This window comes from Gouania willdenowi, chromosome 20 (genome assembly GCF_900634775.1).
Source record: "Gouania willdenowi chromosome 20, fGouWil2.1, whole genome shotgun sequence".
Taxonomy (NCBI): Eukaryota; Metazoa; Chordata; class Actinopteri; order Blenniiformes; family Gobiesocidae; genus Gouania; species Gouania willdenowi.
In genome coordinates, this window is record NC_041063.1 from 4,093,484 (window position 1) to 4,112,149 (window position 18,666).

At 39.9% G+C, this 18,666-nt stretch overlaps 1 protein-coding gene across 1 annotated transcript in view; it reads right to left on the bottom strand.

Moving 5' to 3' along the window:
* The window catches only part of LOC114453912 (kinesin-1 heavy chain-like), a 49,714-nt gene extending 31,267 nt beyond the window's left edge, over positions 1-18,447 (bottom strand). Inside the window, exons 1-10 of the mRNA XM_028433896.1 lie at positions 18,291-18,447; positions 13,773-13,860; positions 13,360-13,433; positions 13,156-13,260; positions 13,013-13,061; positions 12,878-12,933; positions 12,536-12,623; positions 7,124-7,248; positions 6,684-6,788; positions 1,638-1,783 (exon numbers count right to left, since the gene is read on the bottom strand). Of these exons, the coding sequence (XP_028289697.1) occupies positions 1,638-1,783; positions 6,684-6,788; positions 7,124-7,248; positions 12,536-12,623; positions 12,878-12,933; positions 13,013-13,061; positions 13,156-13,260; positions 13,360-13,433; positions 13,773-13,860; positions 18,291-18,416 (962 nt within the window). The 5' untranslated portion in view covers positions 18,417-18,447. The remainder of the gene's footprint in view (positions 1-1,637; positions 1,784-6,683; positions 6,789-7,123; positions 7,249-12,535; positions 12,624-12,877; positions 12,934-13,012; positions 13,062-13,155; positions 13,261-13,359; positions 13,434-13,772; positions 13,861-18,290) is intronic.
* Between the last annotated feature and the right edge of the window lie 219 nt (positions 18,448-18,666).

Genomic DNA, 18,666 nt, shown 5'->3' on the forward strand with positions numbered 1-18,666 from the left:
TATACACATCTTCAATATGTATGAAACATACAATCATGCAGTTTAAAATCTTTCACCGGTTACTTGGACCAAAGTTAAACTTTCTCGATTCTTACTTAATATAAATCCCATATGCGATCGTTGCAAGCAATTCCCAGCCACTTTAATTCATATGCTTTGGGAATGCCCTGGGTTATGTTATTACTGGAAGTTAATATTTGGTACACTTTCCAAAGTTATAGGCAAAGATTTAAGACATTCTGCCTTCCTGGCTGTATTTGGTGTGGAGACGACAAACCTGAGCTTGGGAGACAACAGACAAAGCTGTCTGTCTTTAGCTACTCATAGCCAGAAGACAGATTTTGATTATATGGAAAGAATGTAACCCTCCAACATTTACACAGTGGATTAAAGACATGCTGTATTTTGTTAAACTAGAAAAGCTAGGGTATACTGTCAGAGGGTCAGCTGACAAATTCTAACTGTCATGGAAGCCCTTTCTAAGTCATGTTGAAAGCCAAAGCTCTGATCATTTAATAAATGACTGAACCTTAAGTTTTTTCCTCTGTAACAGGCATTACAAGCCCTGATGCCCCTTTGGTTTACATGTCATTGCTCCTCGCTGCTGAGCTTCCCAAAATCAGTTTGTGACCAAGATGATGTAATGTATAATTTATTGTTACTCACTGGACTGTATTATTATTATTATTATTATTATTATTTTATTTTTATTTTTTTTTATATATATATGTTTTTCTTCTTTATGTTATTGTTATCATTGTTAGGTATTATCATTGTTATTTAATTATGTTTTTCATTATTATTTGTATTTTTTAATCTTTTGACTATTGTGGCTTCCTCAATGTTTCTGTGGGAGGGGACGGGGTTTTTTGTTTTAATTTCAACAATGAGAACTGCTTATTCTGATGACTGTATTGTAAAAAATCATAAATAAACCTTTTTTAAAAAATAAATAAATAAAGTTGAGTTGAGTTGAGAAGCAACAATCTAAAGTCCCAAACAAACTCTCATGGAACAGACTCAAGCACGTCGCTCTGACTCGGTATGTGGTGTGGCAGTCTGCCCCACATACCGAGTAAGAGGGAGAGCGATGACAGACAGTATAAATCGCATGTAAACCTAAGAGAAGCTTATCCGATGTGGAGAGAACAACAGTCTGGATGTGGACTTTCTCCTCAGCTTGGATCACTGCAGCTGCTTGTGCGTGAGCTTTGTGGAAGAGGAACTCTGAGCCTCTTACTTTCCTCACAGCAGCGAGTAATACATCTTTTCATTCCATTAAAATATCACAAAACTCCATTAACATAAGATAAAGTTCCTACATTTGTCACTAGTCTCTATTGAGAAAAAAGTTGCAAAAGGCTCCACAGTTTTTTGCATTTACAAGGATACCAGTAAGGGACGATAGGTTTCCAAATAGGAAGGGGAGGGGGGAGTGTGGTTGTTTCTATACAAGTCTAACAATTCTACATACTGCAGCTTTAATTCTTTACGCCATTCGTCCACGTATCCTTTTATCCATCCATCCACCTGCTAAATATTTCTAAAAGTAAAACTACGTTACGTCAATAAATGTGAGAAGATTGCAAATAAATATTTTGACCAAAGTCAGCAGCATAACTTGTTGCTTTGTTCACCTCTGTCCAAACAGCAGGGTAGACCTAGTCTCTGCATCATTAAAAGAAGAGGGTGAACAACATATGACCATGGTTGTGCGACAGTTTCCTCCCAGAGAGTCCTGCAGGATTCTGGTCATCTTGCTGTCTCTGTATGGCACGTAGCTCTGATGGAGAGAGGAAAAAAAACATCACATACAGTTAACAGGTACGATATCCACTTAGCAGCACCAAGAGCCAAAACTAATCTATGACACACAAACAACATGCATGAAGTATTGCCTTTAATGAAAGACAAATCAAGCCAACTGTTTTAAAAACAATTCATCAAAGAGAAGAACTCTCTTGTTGACATTGCATTGTGGGATGTGGAGTCCCATAGACAAATGCATACAAGGGTTTTTACTTCGTTCTTATTGTGGTTTCATGGAAGACAGGGATTCACTTGACACCGATTTTGTTGTAGTTTGTTCTCGGTCTCAGTTACCCCTCAGTTGAGTGTGCTAACAACAACTACACTAGGACACTATAAAATCCACGCTAAAAGAATCACGGAATTAATCTATGAAAACGAAATCTACAGTTGAACGCGAAAAAGGATAGAATGGGGTTGAAACACCGTCACCGTGAGGAAAAGGACATTTTTTATGGGGAAATGTTTTGAGGACCGTTTATTATGGTGCACCACCTGCCCCCCTCCCATCCTGGCCACTTCAAACACAGTCTAAACCGCACTAAACACTGTCTAAACTGCAAAAAACTATGCAAATCATCACTGAGCTTTGTCTGTTTCTCATGTAGCGTTGCTGTGCTCTGTGAAAACATGAGTCAGCTTCAATCAGCTTCACCTGCTTAGAGCGTTTAAACATCTCATCAGAGCTACAGAAGATCTGTGGATAAAGTTGTTTTGTTGTTGTGGACGAGACCATCGATACCAGGGATTGTAGAGTCTGAAACATCGTAGATTAATGATAACTTCTGATAATTTGTTCATTTATTTTTGTTTATTCATTACGGTTTAAATTAGGTTCATTTAAATTAAGTTGATCAAAACCTAATCAATAAACCAGCTCAGTTTTAGTAAACCATTGATCTCTGAGGGGAAATATGGTGACATTTAAAAACTCACTTAGTGCCATTGACGAGATACTGTAACTCGTCATTTGCGTTTTTTTCACGGGGATTACTAGAAAACACCCTGGCGGAAGTCCCTCATCGATATCTAAGCTGTGGGGTGTTGTAGTGACCAACTGTGCCCTGAAGATGGCAGCAGTACACCTTTAGATGAGAGATTAGCCACTGGTGCTACCCAGCAAAGCAGGAAGAAGCATGAACGAGTGAGATTATGGCGCTATGAAGTGATATTGTGACGTATCCAGCATCTCACAGCTCCACATACTAACACAGAACATGAGATTATTGATAATGTTGCGATGATGAGAAAAAACCATCAACAAACAGGGCCAAACGGGTTATCGCTGCATGTTGGGAGGAGGGAGAGGGGGGGGGGGACAAAATACCCCCAGCCTGTGAGCCAGAGAGCAAAATAATAGGTGACACGTAGGAGATAGCAGCGAATCTTTGGATGAGAGATCATCCATGCTCAGCAGAGCTAACAGGGAGAGGAGGAAAGGCATTTACGAGAAAGAAAATGGCACTACGTATGAGAGTTAACGTTCCCAGCAGCGCACACTCGATCAGAGCATGTGTGGAACTCATGGATAGTGTGGTGATGGTGAGATAAAACGATATAAAAAAACGAGGAACGCAGTGACACTCTGCATGTCCGGGAGGAAGAGGAAGGTGCGTGTGTGCAGACTGATGGGAGAGAAACTTGGAGGAATGCCAAAATTGTAGGGTGACCGTGGCTCAGGTGGTAGAGGGTCGTCTTCTGATCGAGAGGTTGGGGGTTCAATCCCAGTACCTGACTATGTGTCGAAGTGTCCTTGGGCAAGACACTGAACCCTAAGTTGCTCCCAGTGGTCGACTAGCACCTTGAATGGCAGTCCTGTCCCATTGGTGTGTGAATGTGAGAGTGATTGGGTGAATGAGCTGATATGTAAAGCGCTTTGAGACTGCTTCAGTGTGGTGATAAAGCGCTATATAAAATCAAGACCATTTACCATGAACCAAAATACAGTAAGAAATCCATTCAACTCTAACCCAGATAGATAAATAACAATAATTTTGCCATCAAAAGCCCAGTCTCAGAGTTTTTTGTTTTGTTTTATATAGGGAAACAATGTTCAGATGCTAGAGTTGTCACAAAAGCGAAAAAAAAAAAAAATAGCTTTAAAGTCTCAGCTTTTTGCTCTGAAACTAAAACTTACTCTGTTCAACGGCTGATTACAAAAGAACGAAACGAGCTAGAAACAAATTCTTTGAAATATTCTTTGAAAGTAGAGGTTTCAATCTTTCAGAATCCGGTGTCAGATTTCAGATAGTCATAGTAGAAAATATTCTGTAGGTCTTTAAAATCAGTCAAAATGCTCAAAAACGGCTGTCACTGAGGGGGGTAGAAAATCTGAAAATGGCTGGCACTGAATGAGTTAATGCTGCTTTCATACGTCTTTGGCAGTCAGAACAATCCATGTCAGTACAACTTATATTTACCTTTTAATTGTATCTTTTTCATTTTAAATTACATTTTTATTTTTGACATACATTTTTGTTTAATTATAGTTTGTTATCTTTTTATTACTATATATTTTGTTTCCTCACATGAGTTAAAAACTAATTTTCTGAAAAAAATGATTAATATTTCTAAAAAAAACCTATTTAAAAAAAATTAAAGTGGAAAACACAGAATTTGGAGAAAAAAATAAAACAAAATTTGGAAAAAAAATAAAACGCATATGCATTTAAATGTATAAACTTTTTTTTTTTTAATCGTTGAATCAAATAGCAATTGCAATATCTGTCAGAAAAATCGCAATTAGGTTTTTTGCCAAAATCGTGCAGCCCTACTCCATTGTTTTGCTGCAACTTTCGGTCCATGAAAATGAAAACACCAGAAATGAGTTGGGAAGTCACTTTGACACACTTTTTGTGGGCAAAACTAGAAATCATAGTAAGAATGAAATAAAAACACATCTATGCATCCGTTTACGAGACTCCAAATCCCACAATGCAATTCTTCAAACTTTTCCAAAAATGTTAACAAGAGTCTAAAGTTAGATCAACTAACTTTTGAAAGGCAATTTAAATCATTTGCTTTTTTTTTTTACCGAGCAAATTATCTCCAATTTATTGACCTGTGAGGCCTACACTACGGCTTTATCCGATTAATAAAATAATCTCCATCAGCTTCAAACAAATGCTGCTGTGTTGAAATTATTTCTAAGCTTCCAATATGAAACCCAGTAAAGAAGCAGCTCGACTGTTCCCTAACGGGCCCTCACATATGAAAACACTTTCTCTCACACACATGAAATATATTCTCTCAAGCACACATAAAAAAGTGCTTATCCACATATGTAGAATCCGGCACGCGTTCGGGATACATATATGCGTGCAGGATTCTATATATGTGTATGAGATTCTACATAAATGTGTGTGGACTTCTACATTGTTGCGGAACTCTTCATTCATAACTGTAGAATCCCGCATGCATAAAGCGCTAACACACACTACTGAGATTTCAGTGAAACCTGAAGGTATTTCAGTGTAACAGGAAGGTATTTTATTTAAGGCATGTAAGCCCATGCTTTGACGTCTTTGTTGACATAGTATGAATACTATCTTACGTAAATATTCTGCCGAACAAGCTGAATGATGCAGTCATCTGCAAAAGTGGAAAAAGTATTCAAGTGGCTTCTACCATCCTGACCTCCACTCTGGTCCCTGTAAATTAATGGCTTTTTTAAATCCTGCTTGCTACTCAATATGAAAAAAACAATTTGTACAGTATGTTGTTCGCTAAACAGTTTCACGACATGAACAAAATCTGGTGTAATTGTAAGAGGAGAAGATATAGGAATTGTGTCGGAATTTAAGTACCCTGGTGTGATCCTTGACTCCACATTAAGTTTTAAAAAACATGTAAAACGAATATCGAATACAGTCAAATTTAATCTATGAAATTTTAAAGAAATTTGTCAATTCATACCATCTACATATATGCGTGGAAGATTCTACATATATGCGTGCAAGATTCTACATACTGTATATGCGTGCAAGTTTCTACATATATGCATGCAGGATTCTACATAAATTCAAGCAGGATTCTAAATATATGCGTGCAAGAATTTACATATATGCGTGCAGGATTCTACATATATGCGTGTGGGATTCTACATATATGCGTGCAGGATTCTACATATATTCAATCAGGATTCAACATATAACCAATCAGGATTCTACATATATTCAAGCAGGATTCTACATATATACGTGCAGGACTCCACATATATGCGTGCAGGATTCTACAAATATGCGTGCAGGATTCCACATAAATGCATGCCAGATTTTACATATATGCACGCAGTATTCTAGATAAATGCGTGCAGGATTCTACATTAATGCGAGCATGCGTGCAGGATTCTACATATACTGTTTGCGTGCAGGATTCTATATATATATGTGCATGCAGGATTCTACATATACTGTATGCGTGCAGGATTCTACATATACTGTATCTGTGCAGGATTCTATATATATGTGCATGCAGGATTCTACGTGTATGCATGCAGGATTCTACATATATGTGCGCATGACTCTACATACATGCATGCATGATTCTACATATTTGCGTGCAGGATTCTACATATATGTGCGCAGGATTCTACATATATGTGAACATGCGTGCAGGATTCTACATATACTGTATGCGTGCAGGATTCTATATATATGTGCATGCAGGATTCTACATATATGCGAGCATGATTCTACATAAATGCGTGCAGGATTCTACATATATGCTTGCAGGATTCTACTTATATGTGCGTAGGATTCTACATCTTTTTCTGAATAAAGTCCCTAACGGCCCCTCATATTAGCCCATTATTTTTTAATGCTAGAATTTTAGATCACATAGTTGACCAAGAACTGTTTTAAAAGCTGTCTTACCGAACCCTCGGCTAGGGCTGATATGACGTTTCCCAGTGAAGACAAGGACTTGTTGATCATCTTGGCCTCATCCAGCACTGTGCCCTCTGCTCCAGTTTTTCCCACCTTTGGAACACAAAGATTATCTATAGGGGCTGGAAGCATGCTGCTTTCACAGCTACTGCAATTATTTGGTTAAAAAGCAGTCACCACCTGTTGTTTCATTACAACGCCAAGAAGTGTGAATAGTATAAAATGTACAAAAAAAAAAAAAAAACTTCCATAGCCTATTTCTTGAGCTTCATGCTTTTGTTCTTGTCAGTATATCTTACAACATTCTGGTTTATCAATATGTAACTCAAGGACAAGAAAAGTCCTTTGCTTTTTCTTTGTCATTGCAGGCTAAAACTAATATGGCCCAGGGAGGAGAGAAATGGGGCGAGAGAAATAACTTGTTATACCTTTTCACTTCCAGCCAGATCCACCAGGTAGAGTTTACCGGTCATTTTTGATTCAGTCTGAGTGTTTTCCTGCTTGATGTTGATTTGGAAGATGCTGTGACTCCTTGAGCTGTGCTCGTTCATGTCTGCAGGTGCACACACACAAACATTATGATAGAGGATTAGCCTCCAGTATTCCTGTTTCCCCTACTCTTGTTTCCTGTAGGAGAAGCTGAATCATTATTCCAGAATGGACCAGTGACGTGCCGTCAGGGTAGGCAAGGTAGGCAGTGCCTACGCAAGGGTGAATTGATATTTTGATTATTTGTTTTAATTATAATTATAAATTATTTATTTTTCCATTTCCAATAGCCTACAGTACCTATAAGTTTGAAAGTGTCCGCATTTTGTGCGTTTCATAGCCCAAATTACTAAACAGCGCTATTTCCTGGAACGGCTGCACAGTCGTTTTTTTTTTTTCACTCCGCTGTAAGGCAGAGGGAGGCCACGCCCCCTCCCAAAGGCAAGTTGCAGCTCTGCCTCCATTCTCATTGCGTGTTTTTATGTGTTTGCACATGCACAGTCAGGTCCCCAAGATGACAAACATTTATGTGCAAAGGTAGCGTTGAGAGCTGCCTTTGCACGTAACCGCGCTATGCTAAATGCTATACCTAAGTTCACAGTACATTAGTGAATAGATGCCACGTAACCGCTGCTGCTACGTTCTCTAGCTAGTGGGAGGATTAAACACTACAGGCAGGATGACAGCACCAGAGATGATAGAGAAACTTTTTTTTTGAGGAAAAACGACAGCTTTTAAAAGATGGAGACCAACACCCGGGTTACCAGACCTTCAGCAAAGGAAAGGTCAGAACATTGTTGGTATTTTCTACAGTGAAAGGTAAGATTGGCTTTGTGGATGCTCCTCACTGAGGCTGTTCTGAGATGTTGTCATTTTCTCTGTGTTTTCAACACAAACAACAGATGTGCTGTCGTGTCATGAGACATATCTTGTTGGAGAGTATGGAGGCTATATTAAATAATTGTTTATGTTTCTTTAATGGTGTTTATGATGTTGATTTTGTTAGATGGCTAAATACTTGTTCATGTGGATCTTGTTGGGTTTTTACTTTCTTATTATGAATTATATATTTTGATAAGCGCATTGAGATTACTTTGTTGGAAATTGCTTTATATAAATAAAATTGATTTGAATTGAATTAACACTTGACAGCAGAAACATATGAAATTGTCATTGGTGGTCTCAATTTGCAACGTGCCTATCCAACCCTAGTGGTCACGGCACGTCACTGGAATGGACTCAGAATGAAATCTGAAAAAAAGCAGGAGGGTATTCATGAAACCTCGGCTGTGTTCAAAATCACATACTACGTACTACTCATAATAAGTCCGACGTCAAAATTAGTATCTAGTGCTTTCATATTAGAAAGTATGCGAAGATTGAGTATACCTGGGTATATACTATATCGGGACATTTTTCAAGTGTGCACACTAGTCAGGGGCACATTAGTCATACTTAACGGCCCCATGATGCATTGCGAGTGGAACGCAAATTTGTACTGGGACCGGCTTCAAGCTGAAAATCAAACATCCCCTTTTCAAAACAAAAGCATCTCTTCTTGTCTCCCATTATGTTTCTTTAATGCTTTTATAAATAGGGCTCTTGAGGTTATCTGGGAGTTTTGTCAGTAGCACAATGGCGGGTCTCTGAAAATCTCCAAAATGTCGACATGAAATGTGTTTCCACAAGATTTATGGATCAAATGAGCACATGTTCATATTCAACATGGTCACTTTCTCGCTTAAAATACTTTCAGAACTTTCAAAGGTGGTGAATCAACACAGATATTTAGCCTTAGTGTGCTTTTGGTTTTTGTCATTGTAGGTAATGTAATACATCTTGGGAAACTTCGAAGTTTACTTCAGTGGGAACGGTCGTCATTCTAATTGTACTATCAGTGACGTGCAGTCAGGGTAGGCAGTGCCTACCCAAGGGTGAATTGATATTTTGATGATTTGTTTTAATTAGGCAGTGGCTATCTGTATGGTTGCCGTATCAATATTCCAACATCCTATCCGTATGCAGCGGCCCTATTTGGCCAGTTTAGGTCACGTGATAGGTCAGTCATTGGCCAGTTGAGGTCGCATGACAAAGGGTGATTTCACACATATAGTCCGGTGCACTCGGTGCAATTCAGGCGGTGAATCTGCAACATTGTTGCTTTTTAATTTGGTCAGTTCTGCTTTCACACATTCTATTTGCCAAGCGCACTAAACTTTCTGAACAACGTCATGCAGACGAAATGGTTGGTTTCCGATTGGACAGAATACTTCAGCCTCCAATGCCGTGACAATGTGGCGCTGCACTGTTACTATTGACAGTCGCGCTTTGACGTCCTATGTTTGGTCTCTCTTCCTATGTTTTCCAAAGGAAATCCTAAGACAATCCCTGCAGAAAAGTAATTAATAATAAATCAAAATAACCCATAATCAGACGATGCCACAACCTGTGCTAATGCTCTACATAAACACAGAGATGACTCTGCTTTGTCTCCACCTGTCAGCGCTCAGAGCCGTCATGTCACCAGTAACTTACTGGTAAGGATGTGAAATATGTGAAATCATGAGAATATGATAAAACAGAGCAGTCAAATGTGCAGCCATTGCTGATCATGTGAACAGTTTGGGAAAACAGAGATGAGTAAAATAAATGAATAATGTGGGAGAAATACGGAAGGGAGTGAGGAAATGTTTGTTCGTGTGCTGACAAGGCGTCTCTGAAATTGGATGGATGGATGGACAGATGGACGGATATGTTGCTGCTGGAGCACTGGCTTGTGAATGTGTGTGCTCGTGCCTTTTACCGTGACAGCAGGCACGCAGCTGTTGCTGCTGTTGCTGTAACTGATGGAGTTGCTCCGTTACAATTGCGCTTCAATGTAGAGTTCACTTGTTTGTTCCACATCAGAGTTTCAGTGACCTTTCACATATCACAAAAAGAGCAGAGTATCCGAGAAAACGAAGCATGGTGCGGAGCAAAGAGGCATGTGTGAGAGCACCCTAAGACTTAACCTAACCCTACCCCTAACTTGTACTTGTACTTTGGTAACCGTACCAATAGCACTGGTATGAAATCAGAACAGTATCATAATGAATGAACTCTTGCAGGGTTTTTCACAAATGCACGCGATCTGTTTCACAAATGCACGCGATCTGTTTCACAAATATATATTGGTTTTGCAGTTGTTTTTCAGATTCACAAATGCACGCGATCTGTTTCACAAATAATATTTTGAGGCACACTTGTAATATAAATTCACAGATAATGCAAATTGCTGAATGTGCATTTACAAACCGCTTCTGTGCTGTGAAACCTCTGTGTATTGGGCTTTTCATAGCCCAAAATGACTAAACACCATTATTTCCTAGTAAGGCAGAGACGCTGCACAAGTTTCACTCCGCTGTAAGGCATGCGCAGTCAGTTCCCCAATATGAAAATGTAACCGTGCTATGCTAAATGCTATACGTACGTTCACAGTGCATTAGTTAATTGATACAGCGTGGCCGTTTTCTCGCGGCAGGATAACGCTACAGGAAGGATGACAGCGCTAGAGACAATAAAAAATGTTCACAACTTTCTTTTGAGGAAAAATGGCAGTTTTTAAAAGATGGGAGACCAACACCTGAGCGACCAGACCTTCAGCAAAGGAAAGGTCACATAGTTCTTCATACTGCTCTGCCATCTGTGTTGTTGTTGCTGTGTCATTTTCTCCTTGTTTCTGTGTTTCCAACACAAACAACGGATGCGCTGCATTGTCACGAGACATATCTTGTTGGGAGACTATGGAGGCTATATTGAATAATTGTTTATGTTTCTTTAATGGTGTTTTACGATCTTGACACGGCAGCGCATCCGTTGTTTTTGTTGGAAACACAGAAACATGGAGTAAAAGACAACAACAACTTAGAACAGCCTCAGTGAGGAGCATCCACAAAGTCAGTTTTTCCTTTTGTTCCATTCACTGTGAAAAGAAACATTTTCTGATCTTACCTTTGCTGAAGGTCTGGTAGCTCAGGTGTTGGTCTCCCATCTTTAAAAAGCTGTAATTTTTCTTCAAAAAAAAGTTTTCAGTCATCCTGACTGTAGTGTTATCCCGCCCACTAGCTAGAGAACGTAGCAGCAGCGGTCACATGGAATCAATTCACTAATGCACTGTGAACTTATGTAGAGCATTTAGCATAGTGAGGTTACGTCCAAAGGCAGCGTAGAGAGCTGCCTTTGTTCGTAAATGGTTGTCCTCTTGGGGACCTGACTGCGCATGCGCAAACACATAAAAACACGCTATAGGAACTGAGGCAGAGCAGCAATGTACTTTTGAGAAGGGGTGTAGCCTCCTCCTGCCTTACAGCGGTTAGGAAATAGCGATGTTTAGCGATTTGGGTTATGAAAAGCCCAAAATGCTGACACTTTCAAACTTGCAGGTATTGTAGGCTATCGGAAATTGAAAAATAAATCATTTATAATAATATTATAATTAAAACAAATAATCACAATATTAATTCACCATTGGGTTGGCACTGCCTACCTTGCCTACCCTGACTGCACGTCTCTGTAGAAAGTATGTACTAGTTAAGTTTGTAGTGTATAGTACGGAGTGTGCCATTTCGAACACAGCCCTAAACAAGGCTAGACCAGGCTTATCCTGATATCTTGAATGAGTTGATTCAGGATGTAAATGGAACAGCTGTTTCACCAAAGACAACACATCAGTGACTGGCCATGGAAATTTATTCTGTGCTGCTAGCCTGTTCCTGGTTTAAGGGCCGCCTTGGCTTATCCTGCTGCTCATTCAGCAGAGCTTCAACTGATCTCACAGAGTTTCTTAGTTATCTCAATAAAAACACATTTTGTTCAAAATGAGGCATATTCTTACATTTCATGTTCATCATGTCCATTTCCAGTGTGATTTATTAGTATATTAATTCATACAATGAGTGGTAATTAAAGCAGAATTAACAGGCCGATGCCTGACTTAGCTAAGCCCTCTCTGACAACTCATTGCTGTGGTTATTATTATATTGTTATTACTATTACTATGATTAATTATTGTTGATAGTATTATTTTTATCGCCACTGTTATGATGTAGTGTTATTTTTTTCCTCCTTTTTTCTTACTCTCTTTACCATCCCTTAATTATCAATAATTTCACCATTGTAATTGTTGCTGTTTATCCATCTTTATTAAATAAAAAAAATAATGTATTTTCAAGGTTTCAAAGACTTGTTTACTTTCTGGTGGTTTTCACAGAGCACACATTACTTGGCTGAGGAGCGCATTGTGGGAGTCAGGAGACTCGCTGAGGTCGAGTCCATGTGAGATAACACTGAAAGCTCTCTGTGTCTGAACTCACTTGTGACAGCCACGCTTCTGCTGTTTTTGCCTTCATCAATGGCATCCATGACCTCCTCAGGAGTGCACACAAATCGTTCAGTACATCCCTGAGAAAGGACACATTGTGTTAGGAACTGACAGCAGGATTTCTTTAGTGCGAGATGATTATCAGAGGCCATTAGTACATGCTACATCAGTCAAATGGTTAAAAGGAAACAGGAAACATGCAGTGTGTTACTGTTTGTAGGAAGCCTAGCCATCGATTGTACTAAAAGTGTCAATGTTAGCTAATGTTTGTGCACAGCTTTTATTACTACTGCACCAGACATGATGGGGAAATAATCAAAAAATGACATATCACCTTGACGTAAGGCACCCTGTTCTTGTCTTCATGTACAGAAAGGTTGGTCTTTGACACTGTGGTAAAATATACAGGAAACTCGTATCCAAGCTATGCTAAATACAGTCTGTGCCAAATCAACAAACTCATACATACCATCCAATAAATCTCGGATTTTATCTAAGTAAATTTCAAAATAAGAAACCTGCAAGGAAAAAAAAGTGATAAATGATACCATTAACGACAATACCATTGAAGAAGATGCTTTTGGCAAGTTTGTAAGCAACAGGTCAACATACTTTAATGTGAAATTCAAGGTTTTCATCCATTGAGTAAATGTAGTTAAAGATGTCTTGAACAATTCTCGGAATAATTCCCATCATATCTGTGTCATGAAGATTTCCCTGAAAGAAACAACAATAAAACCAGTACATCATTTTACCTGATTAGGTTCTCTTACTGTCACATATTTGACAATCAGAAAAAGCAGCAGCATTTCATACCTCCATTGTGTGGGTTTTACCAGAAGAAGTTTGTCCATAAGCAAATATGGTTCCATTGTATCCATCTAAAACATCTGTCAGAAAAAATATCATTGAAGCTCATAAGGTAAATGACTAAATGAATAATATAAATGGTAAATGGTCTTGATTTTATATAGCGCTTTATCACCACACTGAAACAGTCTCAAAGCGCTTTACATATCAGCTCATTCACCCAATCACTCTCACATTCACACACCAGTGGGACAGGACTGCCATGCAAGGCGCTAGTCGACCACTGGGAGCAACTTAGGGTTTAGTGTCTTGCCCAAGGACACTTCGACACATAGTCAGGTACTGGGATCGAACCTCCAACCTCTCGATCAGAAGACAACCCTCTACCACCTGAGCCACGGTCGCCCAGTGCAGATTACCTCGGACTATCTTCTGAGCCACGGCGTTGTAGAATTGCACTTGAGTGGTGTTCGACTGGAACACGCGATCAAAATAGTATGGCTTTCCCTGTGAAGAAAGAACAGGAAAAAAAGACAAAGTATCACCATTACTATAGATCAAGCTCGTGGGGTTTGCAGACCTCTGATGGTCCCTTGTGGTCCTTAAAGGAGCAGTCTGCAAATCGAACAAAAGTGACTTTTTGTCATATTTGCTAAAGCTGTCACTATGTATGGACAGCTTTACATCAAACTAGTAGTCTGTGTGAAAAAAACAGACTCATTGAGTCCCCCTGCTGCTCCTGCAGCCTTTGGCAGATTGCCAGAATGCACCGCGCCCGAGCAAAAAGAACCAATCAGAACCAGGATTGTGTTTGATGGACTGTCTGACAGCTCAGCTGTTGCTCACAGGCCCCGCCCCTTTCCCGGAGCTAGAGTGCCGTCTTTTTTACAGTGTATGGTCTGGAGGAGTAGAAGATGAAATTGGTGACTTTTCTGCTTGATTTACATTATGTTTGATTTGTAATTGTTACACTAGAACTCTGTAGTGCATGTGTTGTTTGTGTTCATGCAGCACCCTCCGTGTGGCTGCTGTAAGTGACACTGAGTTGTTGCTTCTGCTGAGGTGTGTGCGCATAGAGAGAGAGAAGCGCTGCAGTGATACTGTTATTTTACTGTGATGCTGCTGTCAGACCAACGTTAGCTTGTTAGCTCCTCTGAGGGAGGGACCTGGGAAAGTTTGGAGGCAGGGCAAGAGAGCAGCAGGGCGGGAGGGAGAGAGAGGGTTCTGATAATTGCGGACTGCACCTTTAAGCTGTGGTAAGGCAAGACAAGGCAAATGTATTTGTTTGGTGAATTTTAATACATAAGGCAATTTAATGTGCTTTACATGATTAAACAGTGCAACAGAAAACATTTAACAGTTAAAAATCAATAACAACATTAAAATAAGAAAAAGAGTGCCTTTAACTTGGATTTAAAAATGTTCACATGTGATGCTGACTTCAGCTCTGCTGCAGTTTGTTCCACTTCTTTGCAGCATAACAACTAAACACAGCATCACCATGTTTACTGTGAGCTCTGGGCTCCACCATCTGACCTGTGTCCATAGATCTGAGAGACCTGCTGGGTTCATACCTGACTAACATCTCACTGATGTATTCTGGACCAAACCCATTCACACATTAATACACCAGCAGCAGAACTTTAAAGTCTATTCTGAGGCTGACTGGGAGCCAGTGTAAAGACTTTAAAACTGGAGTAAAGTGTTCTGATCTCTTTGTTCTGGTTCAGACCTGAGCTGCAGCGTTCTGAACCAGCTGTAGATGTTTGATGAAGACCATTACAATAGTCCAGTCTGCTGGAGATAAAAGCATGGACCAGTTTCTCCTGATCTTTCTGAGTCATTAAACCTTTCACTCTGGAGATGTTCTTTAGGTGGTAGAAGATGTTTTTGTGATAGATTTGATCTGATGCTGAATGTCAGATCTGAGTCAATCAGAACACCAAGGTTTTTGACTTGGTCTTTAAAGACAGAGACTCAAGATACTCACTGATAGCAGTCCTCTTTTCCTTGTTACCAAAGACCATCACCTCCATCTAGTCATGATTTTGTTGAAGGAAGTTTTCACTCATCCAGCAGTTTACTTTTTCTAAGCAGTCACACAACACCTCAATGTGACCATAGTCATCTGGGTTCAGTGATAGATATTGTCCTAAAGGAAGCATATCAAGGCTAAACAGAAGAGGTCCGAGAACAGTCCAAGAACATGTTGCTGTTATTGGTGTTTTGCAATGACTTGAATAGGTGCATATCGCCACCTACTTCACTGGAGTGTGTAAAACATGGTGCCACGTACTTCAAGTAAAAAAAAATCTAAATAATGAAAAAATAAAACAACTAAGTCCAAGAACATGACATGTTTTAAAGATGTTCCAAACAGCCTTTTTTTGTCACAGTTATTTTGTTTGAAATGCTGAAAGAAGATGACGATTAGTCTGTGTATAATGATTTTTGAAAAAACTCCAATGAGTGAAGTGTTACTTTGTGACACAGAATCAGTGATGAGCCCAGTCATTGCATATTTCAGTTAACTAATCAGACACTCTTAAAGGTGGAGTACTCATTCTTGGAAAGCTAGAATAATATGAGCTAGCAACTTCTCTAAGTTCCACCCCCTCCTTCTCCTCCCGTTTGATCCTATCCTGAGATGGAGCCACACCCCACAAGCTTGAACATGCATAGGACTGCAGGAGAGACTCAGCCATTCCAGCACCTGTTGGAATGTGCATGTGGGGAGGAGGGAGGGACAGAGGTAGTGTGGGCAGGAGGATACATAAAGGCATCTGATCTGATTGGTTCTTTCCATTCAGACCAAATGGCAGGACGTTTTAAAGGGTCGCAGCTGTTTCTTTTTCTGAAAACAGGCTGTGTCCGAAACTACGCACTATTCTCACTCATATTTAGTGCGTAGTGGTCTCACTCCGATAGTATGCACGGAATATGGCCGTCAGAAATACCTGGATGTACACTATAAATGTATTGACTACCCTCAGAATGGAAGGACCATTTCACCCAGTATAACTACATTTAACTGGACAACCCAGCTGAGGGTTTATTTGTTGAATACGTAAATAGCCCCTTGATAATGAAACCATGACCTGTTCTCTAGCACCACCATCAAGCCAAAATTTTAAATTAGAAATAATTTATCTTGAATAGTTTTCATCCAAATCTCCTCAACTTCACTGACAACATTTCAACTCTGCATCTGCATGTGTGGGGATGTTAGGTCACACATGGGTCACACACAGACAAGTTTTACACAGCTAATACAGCTTAGGGTCAAATTGACCCAAGAGGATCACCAATGTGTGCCATATGTGTTCAGCACATAGAAAAAAATAAATTATGCCATTTCCAATGCATTGGACTTTACATAGCACTTTATCATAGACACTCAAAGCACCTTCCAGAATGAAGGTATTATTCCTTCACTTTGTGGTGGTAAGCTACTATTGTAGCCACAGCTGCCCTGGGACAGACTGATGGAAGCGAGGCTGCCATAGTGCGCCATCGGTCCCTCCCACCACCACCAACACTCACTCACACATTACATTCATACTAGGCAATGGGTGAAGTGCCTTGTTCAAGGACTCAATGACAGATACCACTGGAGCGACTGTCCCTCACTGTGGCACCTGGAATTCTCAGTGATCTCCTATCCAACTACTAACCAGACCCTGACCTGCTTAGCTTCACAGATCTAATAAGATTGGGCAATGACAGGCTGGTATGGCCACACAATCATACAGATTGTGCCTTTAGCGCAAGGTCATGATGCCATTCTATTTGGGCAGCAGTTGAAGATGTGATCCAGGGAACTTTGTGGTACACACAGTGAGTATGCTGGTGTTCCAGCAAGACCCCCTCGGTGTAAAATGACTGGGCTTAGGAGGTGGTCATTCACTCACTGGATCAGAAACACCAAATCTCTGTCCAAGTGATGTTCCAAGCAGATTTATGGTCCCAGTTGGTCCAATCTCCTTTCTGAGGATGGACAACTGCAACGTTCCTCTGCATGGATCTCTCCCTGAGTCAGCGACATCTTTCTCTCCTCTGGGCTTTATTGTAAATCCATACGGCCTACTGGCACTAAGCCCACAACACACTGGCAATCCGTGCTGTGCCTAACCATGTTTGTCACCTAAAATCCTGATTATTTGGCTCGTTTGAGTGGAACTGTGCTGTGCTTAAGCACAAAACTGTTCTCATCGTGCTGCTGCAACCACATCCAAACAAAATATGAGGATGACATTTGTTTGAATTCAGTTTATACATTTACATATTCAAAATTTTTATTATATATTGTTATGTCTAGTGTAAAAAGCAGAAACATCTTCCAATATTCAGTATTCCCAAATTAACTACTAATGCATGATCAGAGGCAGTTAAAGAGTTTAGCATAGTTTTTAGTTTGCTGCAGTGAATAACAGTAAAGTTATTGATGATTATCTACAGTATTTATGACTATTTATAGTAAATCATTATTTTTACATTTTTTTTTTTTTTTTTTTTCAAAGAAAACCAGAAAGCCTCAGAACATTTAGGACTGCTGTGGTTTTTACTAAGAAGATGTCATTGATCTTTATTTGGAGATATTTCTTCAGAGAGAAGAACCTTTAAGAAATAAAGATCATTGTGGCTCTATGTCTGTGTTAAACTGGTTAAGAAGTAGTGTACAGTATCCAAGAGTAGCTTTCCTTCTTAGCACAACTGAAATACTGACAGACTTGGCTCTAAATAATTTGCTTCATGCTGGCTTACGCCACGTTATTGGTCTAATCTTGTTGTTTTTCTACAAGATGTTTAGTTAATAATTGTGTTTGGGGCTCCTCCTTATGAGGAGAAATGAGGTGAAGGACATCTATCACCCACACACACACACACACACACACACACACAAATACACACACATACACACACACACTCTCACTCACCGCTATCTGCACACAGTCCTCCCCCTGAAACTTGGGGATGTACTTGTCTCCCCGAGCCACCTCTGCCTTGTTCAGCGGCCTGAAACGACACACCACTTTGATCGAAGTCTCTGCTGCATCCGCCATCTCTGTGTTTGAGGAATGATGAAGATCTCCGTCCTCTCTTTCACACACAGGGATGAACACACTGTTAAACTGTTGACTGGCTAAGGGAAGTCCTCTTAAAGAACTAGCAGACTTTTGAAATCCCCAAGCTACAAGGATGGATGGAAACTACTTTTCCTCTTTAAAATGTCCCAGTCAAACTGTAAATCTTTGTTTCGATTCAGTGAGGTACACCACAAAAAGTACTGAGCTCATGGGCCCTGTGGGCAGA